We start from the raw sequence: 18,823 nt of genomic DNA on the forward strand, positions 1-18,823 counted from the left end.
ATTTTCTTCATCCTCTGGAAAAGAAGAACGTGCCGCGATCGCTTTTACACACGACAATAACATCTTAAACTCTGAAACGTGTGAAAACGCCCAGAAAATCGACATAAAATAACAAATCCAAACCACTCAAATCACGATTCTGAATTCACGTCGTTGAACTCTCGCAGACGTTTCTTCCGTCGGTGAAAGTCAAAGTCTTTTTCGGCGACAGTTCGGGTTTTATTCCGACTTGATCTCGGTGCTGAGCGGCCGGTCGCTGTGCCACTTTTTCATGTGTTTCTCCAAGGTGCTGTAGACGCTGAAGGGCATCTGGCATATGTCGCACTTGTACACGTCCTTGCCCACCTGCCCGTGCGTCTTCATGTGCCGCGTCAGTTTGGAGCTCTGAGCGCAGGCGTAGTTGCACAGGTCGCACTTGTACGGCCGCTCGCCCGTGTGGCTGCGGCGGTGCACTGTCAGATTGCTGCAGTTCTTGAAGATCTTGCCGCAGTACTCGCAGGTGTCGCTCCGCCGCCCGTCCTTGGAGCCCGGCCGGCCCCCCAAGTGAGGCGTGCTCCCCCCGCTGCCCGTGCCGCTCCGGCCGGACAGCCCGCCGTCCAGCTCCCCCGGCGGCGTGGAGAAGCGCAGGCTGCCGTTCTCGGACGAGTGCTCGGAGGAAGAGGCGAACGGCGATTGTCTAGAGTCCCCGAAGGTTAGAAAAGGGTCCTTGAGTTGTCGCGAGGCGGCGTAACCGGCCAACCACTGAGAGTAGACGTTTTCCGTGTTGGGGATTGTGGGCGTGGGGAGGTCGAACTCCTTCTCCATTTTGATGCGCTTGGTGAAGGGGCTGAGCGGGCTCGGGCTGCCCAGGAGCAGCTTCTTGGACAGTCCGACGGAGGCCGACTCGTTCGGGGACGCCCCGCGGCCGTTCACCGTCGCCATCTCCTCCCCGCGCTCGTTCTCGCCGTCGCACAGGTCTCGGTTGAGGTGGTGGTGGTCGCGGCTCAGGTGATGGTGGTGCAGGTGGTTTTCTTGGGCCAGAGCGTTGCGTTTGTGGGCGCTCAGGGCTTCGCTGAAGTGCTGCATGCTCGCCGCTATCCCGATGCCCTGCATCACTTCCGGCAGCGACCTCGGGATGGCGGGCTCTTCTAAGCGATTGCCCACGACGCCGTTGTTTTCGTGAGGCGGGCCGTCCAGATTCAAGCTGAAGTGGAAGCTGTTGTTGCGCCTCTCCACGCGCTCGCCGTTTTGCGTCACCTCCATTTCCTCCTCCTCCTCCTCTTCCTCCTCTTCTTCCTCCTCCTCCTCTTCTTCATCCTCCTCTTCTTCCTCCTCCTCCTCGCCGTTCTCCCGGAGCAACCGCCCGTTCTCGCTTTTCAGCTTGGCCACGACGGACTTCAGGGCGTTGCTGGCCATGTGCTCGCTGGTGCCCGGCTCGGGCGACGACGCCGTAGACAGCCCGTCTTCTGATTTCCCGGCGTTGGGCGACGACGAGGACTTGTGCAGGTGCGTTTTCATGTGGCGCTTGAGCTTGCTCGCTTGCGTGCAGGCGTGGTCGCACAGGTGGCACTTGTACGGCTTCTCGCCCGTGTGGCTCCGGCGATGCACGATCAGATTGCTTTGGAATTTGAACGATTTCCCGCAAAACTCGCAACATTTGGTCTTCAGGTTGGTGCTGGCCGAGTTACTGGCCCCGGACGAGGGCACGGGAGTGGTCGGAGTGGTTTGCGACCCGACTGGAGACTGCATGGCGTTAGGGAGCGGCGGCGGAGTGGCGAGATATGGCGCTTTGCTTGCTCCAGTTACATTTCCTCCATTACCTCCAGTTTGGAAAGGCTGGAGAAGACGCTGCATCGGACTCGGGCGACTCGGGGAGAGCGGAGGTGAGGGCGCCGAGGTGTTGCCCGCCAGCTCCCGTAGCCGCCGCGAGAAGTCCATGGTGGGCGGCGGGTCCAGGGGCAGGGGAGGGTTGAGACGGAGCACCCGGTCGAAGGCACTCGGATGGTGCGCCGCCAACGCCAGCTCCTCCGGGCTCAGGTGGTGCGCGTCCAGGTGGTTCCTGGGCGGCGGGCTGAAGAGCGGCGGCGTGGGAGGGAACCGCTGATGGTGTCCGCCTGTCATGGCGCCGCCCATCGCGCCGCCCATCGTCCCGACGCTGTCCCGGCCGCCGGAGCCCGAGCCGGGCATCCGCAGCAGGTTGAAGGGGCTGGCGTCCGGGGGCAGGTGGAGGCCGAGGAGGGGCGGCTGAGAGGGACAGTCGGCCCCTCCGCCCATAGAGGACGGACCCCCCATGCGCGGCGTCAGGGGGCTGCCCAGCTCCGAGTCCAGGTAGATCCGGAAGCCGTGGCTGTGCTGAGCGTGCTGCAGGAGGAACCAGGCGCTGCCGTAGGCCTGTTTACAGGTGGTGCAGGTGTAGGTGGTCGGCTCCTCCTTCCCTGAAACACACAGAGACAGAATGACGGTGAGTTTGGGCCGTTTTAGGACATCGTACACGGGAATGATCCATGTTGGTGCTTGATTCAGTCTTTAAAAAGCGTTGTTTCTCAATGTAAACGAACATTATCGACCGAAAAGGGAAAGAAGGTCACACAGAAGCTCCCGAGCAAATAGAAACAGTTAAGTTCATTTGGTCCGAAAGCTGTGATAAGATTCGCTGTTTGACCGTCAGAGGTTTACGGTTCATGTCTCTGTCACACTGGGCACATGAAACAAACACTGGCACAAAGCTCCGATGTCTTCTCTGTCGACACGAATAAAGTGAAATGACTTTTTCACAGGACCAATTTTCAACACCGAAAACGTGATTGTTTGGGTGGATTTTTCTCTCAAAACCAGTAAATCTGCCTCATAGTTTTACAACGTCATCGAACGCAAACACAAGCATCAAGTACGAGCTGATTGTAGAGTGTGAGTGAGCAAGTGCGTAAAACCAACTGTGCCTTGTTTGTCTTTGGAGGAAAGGCTGTGATAAAGAGCCTCAGATGCAGTTCTTTAGTTACGCCAAATAACAGGCCGTCCCAAAATAAACGCTCCTCGACTTCAACGACCACAACACACGGAACGCTCCGGCTGCAGCGCTCTGAGGCCGGCGTACCACAGCCAGTGTTAGCGAGACTGCAGCGCGCTCAGAGACACCACTGCGCGCTCAGAGACACCACTGCGCGCTCAGAGACACCACTGCGCGCTCAGAGACACCACTGCGCGCTCAGAGACACCACTGCACTGGTGGTGGCCCTGGTCCTGGTCCTGGGCCTGGTCCTGGTCTCTAGTCCGGGTCCTGGTCCTGGTCCTGGTCCTGGTCTCTAGTCCTGGTCCTGGTCCTGGTCCTGGTCCTGGCCCTGGTCCTGGTCCTGGTCCTGGTCCTGGTCCTGGTCTCTAGTCCTGGTCCTGGTCCTGGTCCTGGCCCTGGTCCTGGTCCTGGTCCTGGTCCTGGTCTCTAGTCCTGGTCCTGGTCCTGGTCCTGGTCCTGGTCCTGGTCCTGGCCCTGGTCCTGGTCCTGGTCCTGGTCTCTAGTCCTGGTCCTGGTCCTGGTCCTGGCCCTGGTCCGGGTCCTGGGCCTGGTCCTGGCCCTGGTCCGGGTCCTGGGCCTGGTCCTGGCCCTCTCTTTCTGCCCCTTTCCCCGCCGTTCAGCGCCTTCGCCCAGAGTTACGGTCGACGCCCGATGGAAACGCCAACCGAGCGACCTCTGCGGGAGACGAGCAGCTCCACCGGCGCCTTCAGCGTGTCGGCGGCGGCGCATACGCAGGGGTTTGTAACAGGTGCAGACAATTAGGGAACGTTTGTGCTTTTCTAATGACGGCATCGTGCGGTCGACGGCATCGTGCGGTCGACAGGGACGAGAGTTTGTATCGAGGAAGCACAAAAACTCGCTCAGAACTGCTGATCGTTTGTGCAGCTGCAGAAGTTCTGTTCCGGTCGCACTTTGCACGAGACGATGAGACGAACTCCTCGGTGTCACAAGCTCAGACTTGTCAGACTTTTGCACAGAATAAGACCTGATGGAGCCACAGGGGCCCTTCACAGGGGCCCATCATCCTCCGGCTTTTGTTAATTGCTGATTGCGAGCGTTCAAAACCCTTCTCAAATACATATGAATCTATAAACTAAGATAGAGGGAAAAACAGACCCTCCGCCAGGAAAGTTCCACAATCACAGAGCAGAAAAAAAAAAACGCGGCTCCTGGTGCGAAGAGCGAGGCCCCCGAAGCAGCTCTTCACCAGCGACGCATTAGGAGGGCCGTGTGCAAACAGAGGGCGGGGCACATCAGGAGGGCGCTCCAGAGTGTGACTGCAGCGCCACCATGAGGGACCTCAGTGTGGACCCCAGTGTGGACCCCATAGTGGACCCCAGTGTGGACCTCAATGTGGACCCCAGTGTGGACCCTACAGTGGACCTCAGTGTGGACCTCAGTGTGGACCCCATAGTGGACCCCAGTGTGGACCTCAGTGTGGGCCCCCGGATGACCAGCGTTGCATTCGCAGCAGACACAGTGCATGTGGCCATGGGCCGCGCCCTCACACCTTCTCTCCACTTCTAGAAACGCCTCCGTCTCTTTCTCCTTTTCAGACTCACATTCCTCATATTCTCTCTTTCTTTACGTCCGCGGCTGAAAGCTTTCACCGCACGATTTATTTTGTGAAAACGAGTCAGTGACAAAGACGCCGGGACAAAGAAGAGAAAGACCTCGACGAACACGAGTTTACGTGATTCACACTGAAGGTTAAGACAGAAAACACGTGAGGAAACTGTGTTTTCCACTGGAACTTTTAACAATGAAGGAGTGAGTCTGAACGCCTGAAAGAGGGATCAACGAGTGAGTCTGTTTAGAGCTGAACGCCTGAAAGAGGGATCAACGTGTGAGTCTGTTTAGAGCTGAACGCCTGAAAGAGGGATCAACGTGTGAGTCTGTTTAGAGCTGAACGCCTGAAAGAGGGATCAACGTGTGAGTCTGTTTAGAGCTGAACGCCTGAAAGAGGGATCAACGTGTGAGTCTGTTTAGAGCTGAACGCCTGAAAGAGGGATCAACGTGTGAGTCTGTTTAGAGCTGAACGCCTGAAAGAGGGATCAACGTGTGAGTCTGTTTAGAGCTGAACGCCTGAAAGAGGGATCAACGGGTGAGTCTGTTTAGAGCTGAACGCCTGAAAGAGGGATCAACCAAGCATCTTTATTCAGCATCTAAAGTGTGCAATCAGTTTTAATGAATAATAATTAATAATAATTCCTGGAGTGAGTACAGCACATCACAACTCTGAACTCTGAACTCTGTTTTTAATTAGACGATTAGACGAGTTTCCAAGCGACGCAAAGTGTTTCTGAACTGGACCGAAGCAACTGCTCCGAAACTTAAACCTGATCTAAAACTCAGTCCTGGCCCTGGCCCTGGCCCTGGTCCTGGTCCTGGTCCTGGTCCTGGTCCTGGTCCTGGTCCGGGTCCTGGTCCGGGTCCTGGTCCTGGTCCTGGTCCGGGTCCGGGTCCGGGTCCGGGTCCGGGTCCTGGTCCGGGTCCTGGTCCTGGTCCTGGTCCTGGTCCGGGTCCTGGTCTGGTCGCCCCCCCCGCTCTCTCCCAGGTGGACGCACTCAGCCCGTTAATCGCTGGATCGATAGCGGACATATTTAATTTGGATTTATGGCGAGTTCCATCAGCTAAAAGGGTTTGTCCAGAACCAGAGGCTGTGGTGGAAACACAGGCTTTATGTCTCCTGGACACTGTGTCCTCTGACCAGCCTGGACCATGGACCAGATCCTAGGGATGATAATGTATCATATAAGTATCATATAAGTATCATGTAAGTATCATGTAAGTATCATGTAAGTATCATGTAAGTATCATGTAAGTATCATGTAAGTATCATATAAGTATCATGTAAGTATCATATAAGTATCATATAAGTATCATGTAAGTATCATGTAAGTATCATATAAGTATCATGTAAGTATCATGTAAGTATCATGTAAGTATCATATAAGTATCATATAAGTATCATGTAAGTATCATGTAAGTATCATATAAGTATCATGTAAGTATCATGTAAGTATCATATAAGTATCATATAAGTATCATGTAAGTATCATGTAAGTATCATGTAAGTATCATGTAAGTATCATGTAAGTATCATATAAGTATCATGTAAGTATCATGTAAGTATCATATAAGTATCATGTAAGTATCATGTAAGTATCATGTAAGTATCATGTAAGTATCATATAAGTATCATATAAGTATCATATAAGTATCATGTAAGTATCATATAAGTATCATGTAAGTATCATGTAAGTATCATGTAAGTATCATATAAGTATCATGTAAGTATCATGTAAGTATAGTATTTATAAGTCAGTAAAAATAACAGTTTGATCGATCGACTGTGAAACAGAAATGAGGCTCGATCGTTCCTGAGGTGATTCAACACAAACACTGTCCAATCCGAGAGGACACGTACCACAGTCCAATCCGAGAGGACACGTACCACTGTCCAATCCGAGAGGACACGTACCACTGTCCAATCCGAGAGGACACGTACCACAGTCCAATCCGAGAGGACACGTACCACAGTCCAATCCGAGAGGACACGTACCACTGTCCAATCCGAGAGGACACGTACCACAGTCCAATCCGAGAGGACACGTACCACTGTCCAATCCGAGAGGACACGTTCACACTGTCCAATCCAAGAGGACACGTACCACTGTCCAATCCGAGAGGACACGTACCACAGTCCAATCCGAGAGGACACGTACCACAGTCCAATCCGAGAGGACACGTACCACTGTCCAATCCGAGAGGACACGTACCACAGTCCAATCCGAGAGGACACGTACCACTGTCCAATCCGAGAGGACACGTTCACACTGTCCAATCCGAGAGGACACGTTCACACTGTCCAATCCGAGAGGACACGTACCACTGTCCAATCCGAGAGGACTCAAACTGGCGTAAAGTTCTGTTGTGATTTACAGAAGACGTCACAAATGTCCAAGAAGCAAAAGTTACAAGGACAAACTTTCATGTTGTCTCTCCGCCGCTGGTCCCCGGGGGCGGGGCTTGGCCTGTCGATTACCCCCCTCCCCCCCGCCGCCTCCCCCGCCTCCCTCTCGACCTGTGGCTGTGTTTACGCGAATGCCCATTTCATCCCGGCTCCTAATGGCATATTAAAGCTCCTGTCTCTGTGCCCATCGGAGAGGCTCCAGGGTGAGGGGGGGAGGGAGGAGGAGGGGGGCAGGGGGGAGGGTTTATTTATTGATTAACGTTATTTAATCAGGTTGAAACTCATTCAGACTTTACTTTAAAAGACCACTCATGGGACAGAACACGTGACTCCGTTAGAGCGCCCCCTCGTGGGACAGAACGCGTGACTCCGTTAGAGCGCCCCCTCGTGGGACAGAACACGTGACTCCGTTAGAGCGCCCCCTCGTGGGACAGAACGCGTGACTCCGTTAGAGCGCCCCTTCGTGGGACAGAACACGTGACTCCGTTAGAGCGCCCCCTCGTGGGACAGAACTCGTGACTCCGTTAGAGCGCCCCCTCGTGGGACAGAACGCGTGACTCCGTTAGAGCGCCCCCTCGTGGGACAGAACGCGTGACTCCGTTAGAGTGCCCCTTCGTGGGACAGAACACGTGACTCCGTTAGAGCGCCCCCTCGTGGGACAGAACTCGTGACTCCGTTAGAGCGCCCCCTCGTGGGACAGAACGCGTGACTCCGTTAGAGCGCCCCCTCGTGGGACAGAACGCGTGACTCCGTTAGAGTGCCCCTTCGTGGGACAGAACACGTGACTCCGTTAGAGCGCCCCCTCGTGGGACAGAACACGTGACTCCGTTAGAGCGCCCCCTCGTGGGACAGAACACGTGACTCCGTTAGAGCGCCCCCTCGTGGGACAGAACGCGTGACTCCGTTAGAGTGCCCCTTCGTGGGACAGAGAAGCATTTGTGGCCATGTCATAATCGTATATTTCATATTTAAAGCTGTGAAAAGTGTGTCGTGTTTGTGTGAGCAGGGGCAGCGTGCCAGCCGAGCGCAGCCCCCCGTGGAGCTCTGAGCTGGGCAGAAGCACACACATGACCCCTGGACCCTCTAATGAACAGGGTTAATGAGGGGCCTCACCCGGGGGCCCCACGGCTCAGGGGCCACGCGATCTCAGGCACCAGTCACAGTCGGCGCCGCTGAAGCTAATATGTGAAAGCAGCAGGAGCTAATGAGCCAAACACGAGCTTGTGTCCGCCGCAGTGACCTCACGTTTGTGTCCGCCGTAATGACCTCACGCCTGTGTCCGCTGCAGTGACCTCACACTTGTGTCCGCAGCAGTGACCTCACGCTTGTGTCCGCAGCAGTGACCTCACGCTTGTGTCCGCTGCAGTGACCTCACACTTGTGTCCGCAGCAGTGACCTCACGCTTGTGTCTGCAGCAGTGACCTCACGCTTGTGTCTGCAGCAGTGACCTCACGCTTGTGTCTGCAGCAGTGACCTCACGCTTGTGTCTGCAGCAGTGACCTCACGCTTGTGTCCGCTGCAGTGACCTCACGCTTGTGTCCGCAGCAGTGACCTCACGCTTGTGTCTGCAGCAGTGACCTCACGCTTGTGTCTGCAGCAGTGACCTCACGCTTGTGTCCGCTGCAGTGACCTCACGCTTGTGTCCGCTGCAGTGACCTCACAATTGTGTCCGCCGTAATGACCTCACGCTTGTGTCCGCCGCAGTGACCTCACGTTTGTGTCCGCTGCAGTGACCTCACGCTTGTGTCCGCTGCAGTGACCTCACGCTTGTGTCCGCTGCAGTGACCTCACGTTTGTGTCCGCTGCAGTGACCTCACGCTTGTGTCCGCTGCAGTGACCTCACGCTTGTGTCCGCAGCAGTGACCTCACGCTTGTGTCTGCAGCAGTGACCTCACGCTTGTGTCCGCAGCAGTGACCTCACGCTTGTGTCCGCAGCAGTGACCTCACACTTGTGTCCGCTGTAATGACCTCACGCCTGTGTCCGCAGCAGTGACCTCACGCTTGTGTCCGCCGCAGTGACCTCACGCTTGTGTCCGCCGCAGTGACCTCACACTTGTGTCCGCCGCAGTGACCTCACGCCTGTGTCCGCAGCAGTGACCTCACACTTGTGTCCGCTGTAATGACCTCACGCCTGTGTCCGCAGCAGTGACCTCACGCTTGTGTCCGCCGCAGTGACCTCACGCTTGTGTCCGCCGCAGTGACCTCACGCTTGTGTCCGCAGCAGTGACCTCACGCCTGTGTCCGCAGCAGTGACCTCACGCTTGTGTCTGCTGCAGTTACCTCACGCTTGTGTCTGCAGCAGTGACCTCACGCTTGTGTCCGCTGCAGTGACCTCACGCTTGTGTCCGCCGCAGTGACCTCACGCTTGTGTCCGCAGCAGTGACCTCACGCTTGTGTCCGCCGCAGTGACCTCACGCCTGTGTCCGCAGCAGTGACCTCACGCTTGTGTCCGCAGCAGTGACCTCACGCCTGTGTCCGCAGCAGTGACCTCACGCTTGTGTCTGCTGCAGTTACCTCACGCTTGTGTCTGCAGCAGTGACCTCACGCTTGTGTCTGCTGCAGTGACCTCACGCTTGTGTCCGCTGCAGTGACCTCACGCTTGTGTCTGCTGCAGTGACCTCACGCTTGTGTCCGCCGCAGTGACCTCACGCTTGTGTCTGCAGCAGTGACCTCACGCTTGTGTCCGCTGCAGTGACCTCACGCTTGTGTCCGCCGCAGTGACCTCACACTTGTGTCCGCCGTAATGACCTCACGCTTGTGTCCGCTGTAATGACCTCACGCCTGTGTCCGCAGCAGTGACCTCACGCTTGTGTCCGCCGCAGTGACCTCACGCTTGTGTCCGCTGCAGTGACCTCACGCTTGTGTCCGCTGTAATGACCTCACGCCTGTGTCCGCTGCAGTGACCTCACGCTTGTGTCTGCAGCAGTGACCTCACGCTTGTGTCTGCAGCAGTGACCTCACGCTTGTGTCCGCAGCAGTGACCTCACGCTTGTGTCTGCAGCAGTGACCTCACGCTTGTGTCTGCAGCAGTGACCTCACGCTTGTGTCTGCAGCAGTGACCTCACGCTTGTGTCCGCTGCAGTGACCTCACGCTTGTGTCCGCCGCAGTGACCTCACACTTGTGTCTGCAGCAGTGACCTCACGCTTGTGTCCGCTGCAGTGACCTCACGCTTGTGTCCGCCGTAATGACCTCACGCTTGTGTCCGCTGTAATGACCTCACGCCTGTGTCCGCAGCAGTGACCTCACGCTTGTGTCCGCCGCAGTGACCTCACGCTTGTGTCCGCTGCAGTGACCTCACGCTTGTGTCCGCTGTAATGACCTCACGCCTGTGTCCGCTGCAGTGACCTCACGCTTGTGTCTGCAGCAGTGACCTCACGCTTGTGTCTGCAGCAGTGACCTCACGCTTGTGTCCGCAGCAGTGACCTCACGCTTGTGTCTGCAGCAGTGACCTCACGCTTGTGTCCGCAGCAGTGACCTCACGCTTGTGTCTGCAGCAGTGACCTCACGTTTGTGTCTGCAGCAGTGACCTCACGCTTGTGTCTGCAGCCCTGGTGTCAGTTTAGAAGCATAAACTCATATTTTTCCGATTTATAAAGATCCAAAAGCATTTTTCCTGCACAGCGACATAAATATCGGGCCTAAAGTCTCAGAGACAACAGCGTAACAAATGTTCTCATTACCGTATTCTCCGCACTATAAGGCTCACTGTCCTTTTTTTTCGAGAAAATTAAAGGCCTTTAAGTGCGCCTTATAGTGCGGAAAATACGGTAATAATAATTGTATAATGTGTCATAATTAAACACTGGACGTTTTAAATGGGTTAAACTCTATTCGAAAAGTCCAAGCAGCACATTTTTGCACAAAGAGGCAGAATCTGAAGGCGTAAAGAAAGTAAAGCTGCACACCTCTGTTTTTAGGTCATCCTCCCTCCCCCCCGCCCTCCCCCTGGCCCTCCCCCTCTCCCTCGGGCCCTCGGGGGACTCCAGCGCTCACCTGCTCTCACTTGTTTCACTCGCTCTGGACACACAAACAGGGATTAAACTGTTTCAACTCGCTCTGACCGCGTTAGAGAAGAGGTCAAGGAAACAAATACCCAGGGCACCAGTGAGATGTGGTCAAGTGGAAGAGCAAAGCGAGGGAGGGAGCGAAGAGCAAAGAGAGGGAGGGAGGAGAGGGAGGGAGGGAGGGAGGGAAGAGCAAAGAGAGGGAGGGAGGAGAGGGAGGGAGGGAGGGAGGGAGGGAGGGAGGGAAGAGCAAAGAGAGGGAGGGAGGAGAGGGAGGGAGGGAGGGAGGGAGGGAAGAGCAAAGCGAGGGAGGGAGCGAAGAGCAAAGAGAGGGAGGGAGGAGAGGGAGGGAGGGAGGGAGGGAGCGAAGAGCAAAGAGAGGGAGGGAGGAGAGGGAGGGAGGGAGGGAGGGAGGGAGGGAGGGAAGAGCAAAGAGAGGGAGGGAGGAGAGGGAGGGAGGGAGGGAGGGAGGGAAGAGCAAAGAGAGGGAGGGAGGAGAGGGAGGGAGGGAGGGAGGGAGGGAGGGAGGGAAGAGCAAAGAGAGGGAGGGAGGAGAGGGAGGGAGGGAGGGAGGGAAGAGCAAAGAGAGGGAGGGAGGAGAGGGAGGGAGGGAGGGAGGGAGGGAAGAGCAAAGAGAGGGAGGGAGGAGAGGGAGGGAGGGAGGGAGGGAGCGAAGAGCAAAGAGAGGGAGGGAGGAGAGGGAGGGAGGGAGGGAGGGAAGAGCAAAGAGAGGGAGGGAGGAGAGGGAGGGAGGGAGGGAGGGAGGGAAGAGCAAAGAGAGGGAGGGAGGAGAGGGAGGGAGGGAGGGAGGGAGGGAGGGAAGAGCAAAGAGAGGGAGGGAGGAGAGGGAGGGAGGGAGGGAGGGAAGAGCAAAGAGAGGGAGGGAGGAGAGGGAGGGAGGGAGGGAGGGAGGGAGGGAAGAGCAAAGAGAGGGAGGGAGGGAAGAGCAAAGAGAGGGAGGGAGGAGAGGGAGGGAGGGAGGGAGGGAAGAGCAAGAGAGGGAGGGAGGAGAGGGAAGAGCAAAGAGAGGGAGGGAGGGAAGAGCAAAGAGAGGGAGGGAGGAGAGGGAGGGAGGGAGGGAAGAGCAAGAGAGGGAGGGAGGAGAGGGAGGGAGGGAGGGAGGGAGGGAGGGAAGAGCAAGAGAGGGAGGGAGGAGAGGGAGGGAGGGAGGGAGGGAGGGAAGAGCAAGAGAGGGAGGGAGGGAGGGAGGGAGGGAAGAGCAAAGAGAGGGAGGGAGGAGAGGGAGGGAGGGAGGGAGGGAGGGAGGGAAGAGCAAAGAGAGGGAGGGAGGAGAGGGAGGGAGGGAGGGAGGGAGGGAGGGAGGGAGGGAAGAGCAAAGAGAGGGAGGGAGGAGAGGGAGGGAGGGAGGGAGGGAGGGAGGGAGGGAAGAGCAAAGAGAGGGAGGGAGGGAGGGAGGGAGGGAGGGAGGGAAGAGCAAAGAGAGGGAGGGAGGAGAGGGAGGGAGGGAGGGAGGGAGGGAAGAGCAAAGAGAGGGAGGGAGGAGAGGGAGGGAGGGAGGGAGGGAGGGAGGGAAGAGCAAAGAGAGGGAGGGAGGAGAGGGAGGGAGGGAGGGAGGGAAGAGCAAAGAGAGGGAGGGAGGAGAGGGAGGGAGGGAGGGAGGGAGGGAAGAGCAAAGAGAGGGAGGGAGGAGAGGGAGGGAGGGAGGGAGGGAGCGAAGAGCAAAGAGAGGGAGGGAGGAGAGGGAGGGAGGGAGGGAGGGAAGAGCAAAGAGAGGGAGGGAGGAGAGGGAGGGAGGGAGGGAGGGAGGGAAGAGCAAAGAGAGGGAGGGAGGAGAGGGAGGGAGGGAGGGAGGGAGGGAGGGAAGAGCAAAGAGAGGGAGGGAGGAGAGGGAGGGAGGGAGGGAGGGAAGAGCAAAGAGAGGGAGGGAGGAGAGGGAGGGAGGGAGGGAGGGAGGGAAGAGCAAAGAGAGGGAGGGAGGGAAGAGCAAAGAGAGGGAGGGAGGAGAGGGAGGGAGGGAGGGAGGGAAGAGCAAGAGAGGGAGGGAGGAGAGGGAAGAGCAAAGAGAGGGAGGGAGGGAAGAGCAAAGAGAGGGAGGGAGGAGAGGGAGGGAGGGAGGGAAGAGCAAGAGAGGGAGGGAGGAGAGGGAGGGAGGGAGGGAGGGAGGGAGGGAAGAGCAAGAGAGGGAGGGAGGAGAGGGAGGGAGGGAGGGAGGGAGGGAAGAGCAAGAGAGGGAGGGAGGGAGGGAGGGAGGGAGGGAAGAGCAAAGAGAGGGAGGGAGGAGAGGGAGGGAGGGAGGGAGGGAGGGAGGGAAGAGCAAAGAGAGGGAGGGAGGAGAGGGAGGGAGGGAGGGAGGGAGGGAGGGAGGGAGGGAAGAGCAAAGAGAGGGAGGGAGGAGAGGGAGGGAGGGAGGGAGGGAGGGAGGGAGGGAAGAGCAAAGAGAGGGAGGGAGGGAGGGAGGGAGGGAGGGAAGAGCAAAGAGAGGGAGGGAGGAGAGGGAGGGAGGGAGGGAGGGAGGGAAGAGCAAAGAGAGGGAGGGAGGAGAGGGAGGGAGGGAGGGAGGGAGGGAGGGAGGGAAGAGCAAAGAGAGGGAGGGAGGAGAGGGAGGGAGGGAGGGAGGGAGGGAGGGAGGGAGGGAAGAGCAAAGAGAGGGAGGGAGGAGAGGGAGGGAGGGAGGGAGGGAGGGAGGGAAGAGCAAAGAGAGGGAGGGAGGGAAGAGCAAAGAGAGGGAGGGAGGAGAGGGAGGGAGGGAGGGAGGGAGGGAGGGAAGAGCAAGAGAGGGAGGGAGGGAGGGAGGGAGGGAAGAGCAAAGAGAGGGAGGGAGGAGAGGGAGGGAGGGAGGGAGGGAGGGAGGGAGGGAAGAGCAAAGAGAGGGAGGGAGGAGAGGGAGGGAGGGAGGGAGGGAAGAGCAAAGAGAGGGAGGGAGGAGAGGGAGGGAGGGAGGGAGGGAGGGAAGAGCAAAGAGAGGGAGGGAGGAGAGGGAGGGAGGGAGGGAGGGAGGGAGGGAAGAGCAAGAGAGGGAGGGAGGAGAGGGAGGGAGGGAGGGAGGGAGGGAGGGAGGGAGGGAGGGAGGGAAGAGCAAGAGAGGGAGGGAGGAGAGGGAGGGAGGGAGGGAGGGAGGGAGGGAAGAGCAAGAGAGGGAGGGAGGAGAGGGAGGGAGGGAGGGAGGGAAGAGCAAAGAGAGGGAGGGAGGAGAGGGAGGGAGGGAGGGAGGGAAGAGCAAAGAGAGGGAGGGAGGAGAGGGAGGGAGGGAGGGAGGGAGGGAGGGAGGGAAGAGCAAAGAGAGGGAGGGAGGAGAGGGAGGGAGGGAGGGAGGGAGGGAAGAGCAAGAGAGGGAGGGAGGAGAGGGAGGGAGGGAGGGAGGGAGGGAGGGAAGAGCAAGAGAGGGAGGGAGGAGAGGGAGGGAGGGAGGGAGGGAGGGAGGGAAGAGCAAAGAGAGGGAGGGAGGGAGGGAGGGAGGGAGGGAAGAGCAAAGAGAGGGAGGGAGGAGAGGGAGGGAGGGAGGGAGGGAGGGAAGAGCAAAGAGAGGGAGGGAGGAGAGGGAGGGAGGGAGGGAGGGAGGGAGGGAGGGAGGGAAGAGCAAAGAGAGGGAGGGAGGAGAGGGAGGGAGGGAGGGAGGGAGGGAGGGAGGGAAGAGCAAAGAGAGGGAGGGAGGAGAGGGAGGGAGGGAGGGAGGGAGGGAAGAGCAAAGAGAGGGAGGGAGGGAAGAGCAAAGAGAGGGAGGGAGAGATGGTCACATGTTTCCTTCTAAACAGAGCTTAAATCTCTGCTCGTTCTGGGGCCTGAAGCGTAACAACAGAGAGGAGGTCTGGTCCTGGTCTGGTCCTGGTCTGGTCCTGGTCTGGTCCTGGTCTGGTCCTGGTCTGGTCCTGGTCCTGGTCTGGTCCTGGTCTGGTCCTGGTCTGGTCCTGGTCCTGGTCCTGGTCTGGTCCTGGTCTGGTCCTGGTCCTGGTCTGGTCCTGGTCCTGGTCTGGTCCTGGTCTGGTCCTGGTCTGGTCCTGGTCTGATCCTGGTCCTGGTCTGGTCTGGTCCTGGTCTGGTCCTGGTCTGGTCTGGTCCTGGTCTGGTCCTGGTCCTGGTCTGGTCCTGGTCCTGGTCCTGGTCTGGTCCTGGTCTGGTCCTGGTCTAGTCTGGTCTGGTCTGGTCTGGTCTGGTCCTGGTCTGGTCCTGGTCTGGTCCTGGTCTGGTCTGGTCCTGGTCTGGTCCTGGTCTGGTCTGGTCTGGTCTGGTCCTGGTCTGGTCCTGGTCTGGTCTGGTCTGGTCCTGGTCCTGGTCTGGTCCTGGTCTGGTCCTGGTCTGGTCCTGGTCTGGTCTGGTCTGGTCTGGTCCTGGTCCTGGTCTGGTCCAGGTCTGGTCCAGGTCCTGTTACGTGTCAGAACGTTTCTTCTCTGCACTGCTGCGTCTGGGGAGCGAGGGACCACCGGTGCACAGGTGTAATTCATCATTCATTCAGCACTGAAGCTGAAGCAGGAGGAAAACACCAGAGGAAAAGGAGCAGAACGAGAGCGACAGGAACAAACACGAGCGAGAAATATGAAATCTGAGAGAGGGGGAGGGGCATCCGGGGCGGTGCACCAGGGGAGGGGTATCCGGGGCGGGGCACCAGGGGAGGGGCACCAGGAGAGGGGCATCAGGGGTGGTGCCACTGGGCGGGGACACCCAGAGGACGCTCTCATGTGACAGCTCCCCCTGGAGGAAACGCCCCTGGAGGACACGCCCCCTGGAGGACACGCCCCCTGGAGGACGCTCACTTCCTTCTTTCCTTCAGCACAAACTAAAGTGTAGAATATTATAACGATCAGCTTTGGATGAATTGATCAGTAAAACGCTCGTTAGCCCGAGTCCGGCCCCCGCTTAGAACACACGCTAATCGTTAGCAACAAAAATAAAATCATGCTTTAGTTTGTTGCATCCGCCCTTTCTCAAACCACACTCTAAACTCCAAACTCGCTCTGGGGAACGCGTCCATCTCGTCCTCATCCGTTTGGGCAGATAAATTATCCATTAGATTTCATCAGATCGGACCAGGGCAATTACACGAAGAAATGATATCTCCATCAATTATGCATGTGGCCGGAGCGTGGCAGGGGGCGCAGGCAGGGGCGCAGGCAGGGGTCGCCGTGGAGCAGGGGGCGCCGTGGAGCAGGGGGCGCCGTGGAGCAGGGGGCGCCGTGGAGCAGGGGGCGCCGTGGAGCAGGGGGCGCAGGCAGGGGGCGCAGGCAGGGGGCGCCGTGGAGCAGAGGGCGCAGGCAGGGGGCGCAGGCAGGGGGCGCAGGCGAGGGGTGCAGGCAGGGGGTGCCATGGAGCAGGGGGCGCGCTCAGAAGAAGCTCCATCTGCACGCGCTCAGTTCCTCGGCTGGAGCACGTTCAGCTTCAGTCACATAAAGTCCTCTCCCCTCCGAGCCTCAGAAACACTCCGTTCTGAATCTCGTCGATCTGTGATGTCACACGTCGAACTCGTTGCACAATGCTTGGCAACATTAGCGCGTTGGGTGAAAGCTAGCTTGTCTCACCTCAGCTGTAGAGAGCAGGGAGCGATAAAGGAGCGATAAAGGAGAAGATAAAGACGTAACAATACAAATAATGCAGAATAATTGTACTTTAAAAATGTTTATTTCATATTATAGGAGCTTTTAACTGTGAGTCCTTGTCCTGGTTTAGTCCTGGTTTAGTCCTGGTTTTGTCCTGGTTTAGTCCTGGTTTAGACCTGGTTTAGTCCTGGTTTAGTCCTGGTTTAGTCCTGGTTTAATCCTGATTTAGACCTGGTTTAGTCCTGGTTTAGACCTGGTTTAGACCTGCTTTAGACCTGGTTTAGTCCTGGTTTGGTCCTGGTTTAGTCCTGGTTTAGACCTGGTTTAGACCTGGTTTAGTCCTGGTTTAGTCCTGGTTTAGACCTGGTTTAGTCCTGGTTTAGACCTGGTTTGGTCCTGGTTTAGTTCTGGTTTGGTCCTGGTTTGGTCCTGGTTTAGTCCTGGTTTGGTCCTGGTTTAGTCCTGGTTTAGTCCTGGTTTAGTCCTGGTTTAGACCTGGTTTGGTCCTGGTTTAGACCTGGTTTTGTACTCGATTAGTCCTGGTTTAGACCTGGTTTGGTCCTGGTTTAGACCTGGTTTTGTCCTGGTTTAGTCCTGGTTTAGACCTGGTTTAGTCCAGGTTTAGACCTGCTTTGGTCCTGGTTTAGTCCTGGTTTAGACCTGGTTTAGTCCTGCTTTAGACCTGGTTTAGACCTGGTATAGTCCTGGTTTAGACCTGGTTTAGACCTGGTTTAGTCCTGGTTTAGTCCTGGTTTAGTCCTGGTTTAGACCTGGTTTAGTCCTGGTTTAGTCCTGGTTTAGACCTGGTTTAGACCTGGTTTAGACCTGGTTTAGTCCTGGTTTAGTCCTGGTTTAGACCTGGTTTAGTCCTGCTTTAGACCTGGTTTAGACCTGGTATAGTCCTGGTTTAGACCTGGTTTAGACCTGGTTTAGTCCTGGTTTAGTCCTGGTTTAGTCCTGGTTTAGACCTGGTATAGTCCTGGTTTGGTCCTGGTTTAGTCCTGGTTTAGTCCTGGTTTAGTCCTGGTTTAGTCCTGGTTTAGTCCTGGTTTAGACCTGGTTTAGTCCTGGTTTAGACCTGGTTTGGTCCTGGTTTAGTCCTGGTTTAGTCCTGGTTTAGACCTGGTTTAGACCTGGTTTAGTCCTGGTTTAGTCCTGGTTTAGTCCTGGTTTAGACCTGGTTTAGTCCTGGTTTAGACCTGGTTTGGTCCTGGTTTAGACCTGGTTTTGTCCTGGATTAGTCCTGGTTTAGACCTGGTTTAGTCCTGGTTTAGTCCTGCTTTAGACCTGGTTTAGTCCTGGTTTAGTCCTGGTTTAGTCCTGGTTTAGTCCTGGTTTAGACATGCTTTAGTCCTGGTTTAGACCTGGTTTAGACCTGGTTTAGTCCTGGTTTACTCCTGGTTTAGTCCTGGTTTAGTCCTGGTTTAGTCCTAGTTTAGACCTGGTTTAGACCTGGTTTAGACCTGGTTTAGTCCTGGTTTAGTCCTGGTTTAGTCCTGGTTTAGACCTGGTTTAGTCCTGGTTTAGACCTGGTTTAGACCTGGTTTAGTCCTGGTGTAGTCCTGGTTTACTCCAGGTTTAGTCCTGGTTTAGTCCTGGTTTAGTCCTGGTTTAGACTTGGTTTAGACCTGGTTTAGTCCTGGTTTAGACCTGGTTTAGACCTGGTTTAGTCCTGGTTTAGACCTGGTTTAGTCCTGGTTTAGTCCTGGTTTAGTCCTGGTTTAGTCCTGGTTTAGACCTGGTTTAGTCCTGGTTTAGTCCTGGTTTAGTCCTGGTTTAGACCTGGTTTAGTCCTGGTTTAGTCCTGGTTTAGTCCTGGTTTAGACCTGGTTTAGTCCTGGTTTAGTCCTGGTTTAGAACTGGTTTAGACCTGGTTTAGTCCTGGTTTAGTCCTGGTTTAGACCTGGTTTAGACCTGGTTTAGACCTGGTTTAGTCCTGGTTTAGTCCTGGTTTAGACCTGGTTTAGTCCTGGTTTAGTCCTGGTTTAGACCTGGTTTAGTCCTGGTTTAGACCTGGTTTAGTCCTGGTTTAGACCTGGTTTAGTCCTGGTTTAGTCCTGGTTTAGACCTGGTTTAGACCTGGTTTAGTCCTGGTTTAGTCCTGGTTTAGACCTGGTTTAGTCCTGGTTTAGTCCTGGTTTAGACCTGGTTTAGTCCTGGTTTAGACCTGGTTTAGTCCTGGTTTAGTCCTGGTTTAGTCCTGGTTTAGTCCTGGTTTAGACCTGGTTTAGTCCTGGTTTAGACCTGGTTTAGTCCTGGTTTAGTCCTGGTTTAGACCTGGTTTAGACCTGGTTTAGTCCTGGTTTAGTCCTGGTTTAGACCTGGTTTAGTCCTGGTTTAGACCTGGTTTAGTCCTGGTTTAGT

General features: G+C 56.5%; 1 protein-coding gene across 2 annotated transcripts in view; it reads right to left on the bottom strand.

Moving 5' to 3' along the window:
- Positions 1–203: 203 nt before the first annotated feature.
- LOC140351129 (B-cell lymphoma/leukemia 11A-like) overlaps positions 204–18,823 on the bottom strand; it is a 39,477-nt gene continuing 20,857 nt past the window's right edge. For both annotated transcript variants that reach the window (XM_072436833.1, XM_072436834.1), the window contains exon 4: positions 204–2,414. In XM_072436833.1, the coding sequence (XP_072292934.1) occupies positions 220–2,414 (2,195 nt within the window). In that variant the 3' untranslated portion in view covers positions 204–219. The remainder of the gene's footprint in view (positions 2,415–18,823) is intronic.

Source organism: Eucyclogobius newberryi, unplaced genomic scaffold (genome assembly GCF_026437365.1).
Source record: "Eucyclogobius newberryi isolate DKJ021-1_F unplaced genomic scaffold, fEucNew1.0.hap1 SCAF_8, whole genome shotgun sequence".
NCBI classification, from domain to species: domain Eukaryota; kingdom Metazoa; phylum Chordata; class Actinopteri; order Gobiiformes; family Gobiidae; genus Eucyclogobius; species Eucyclogobius newberryi.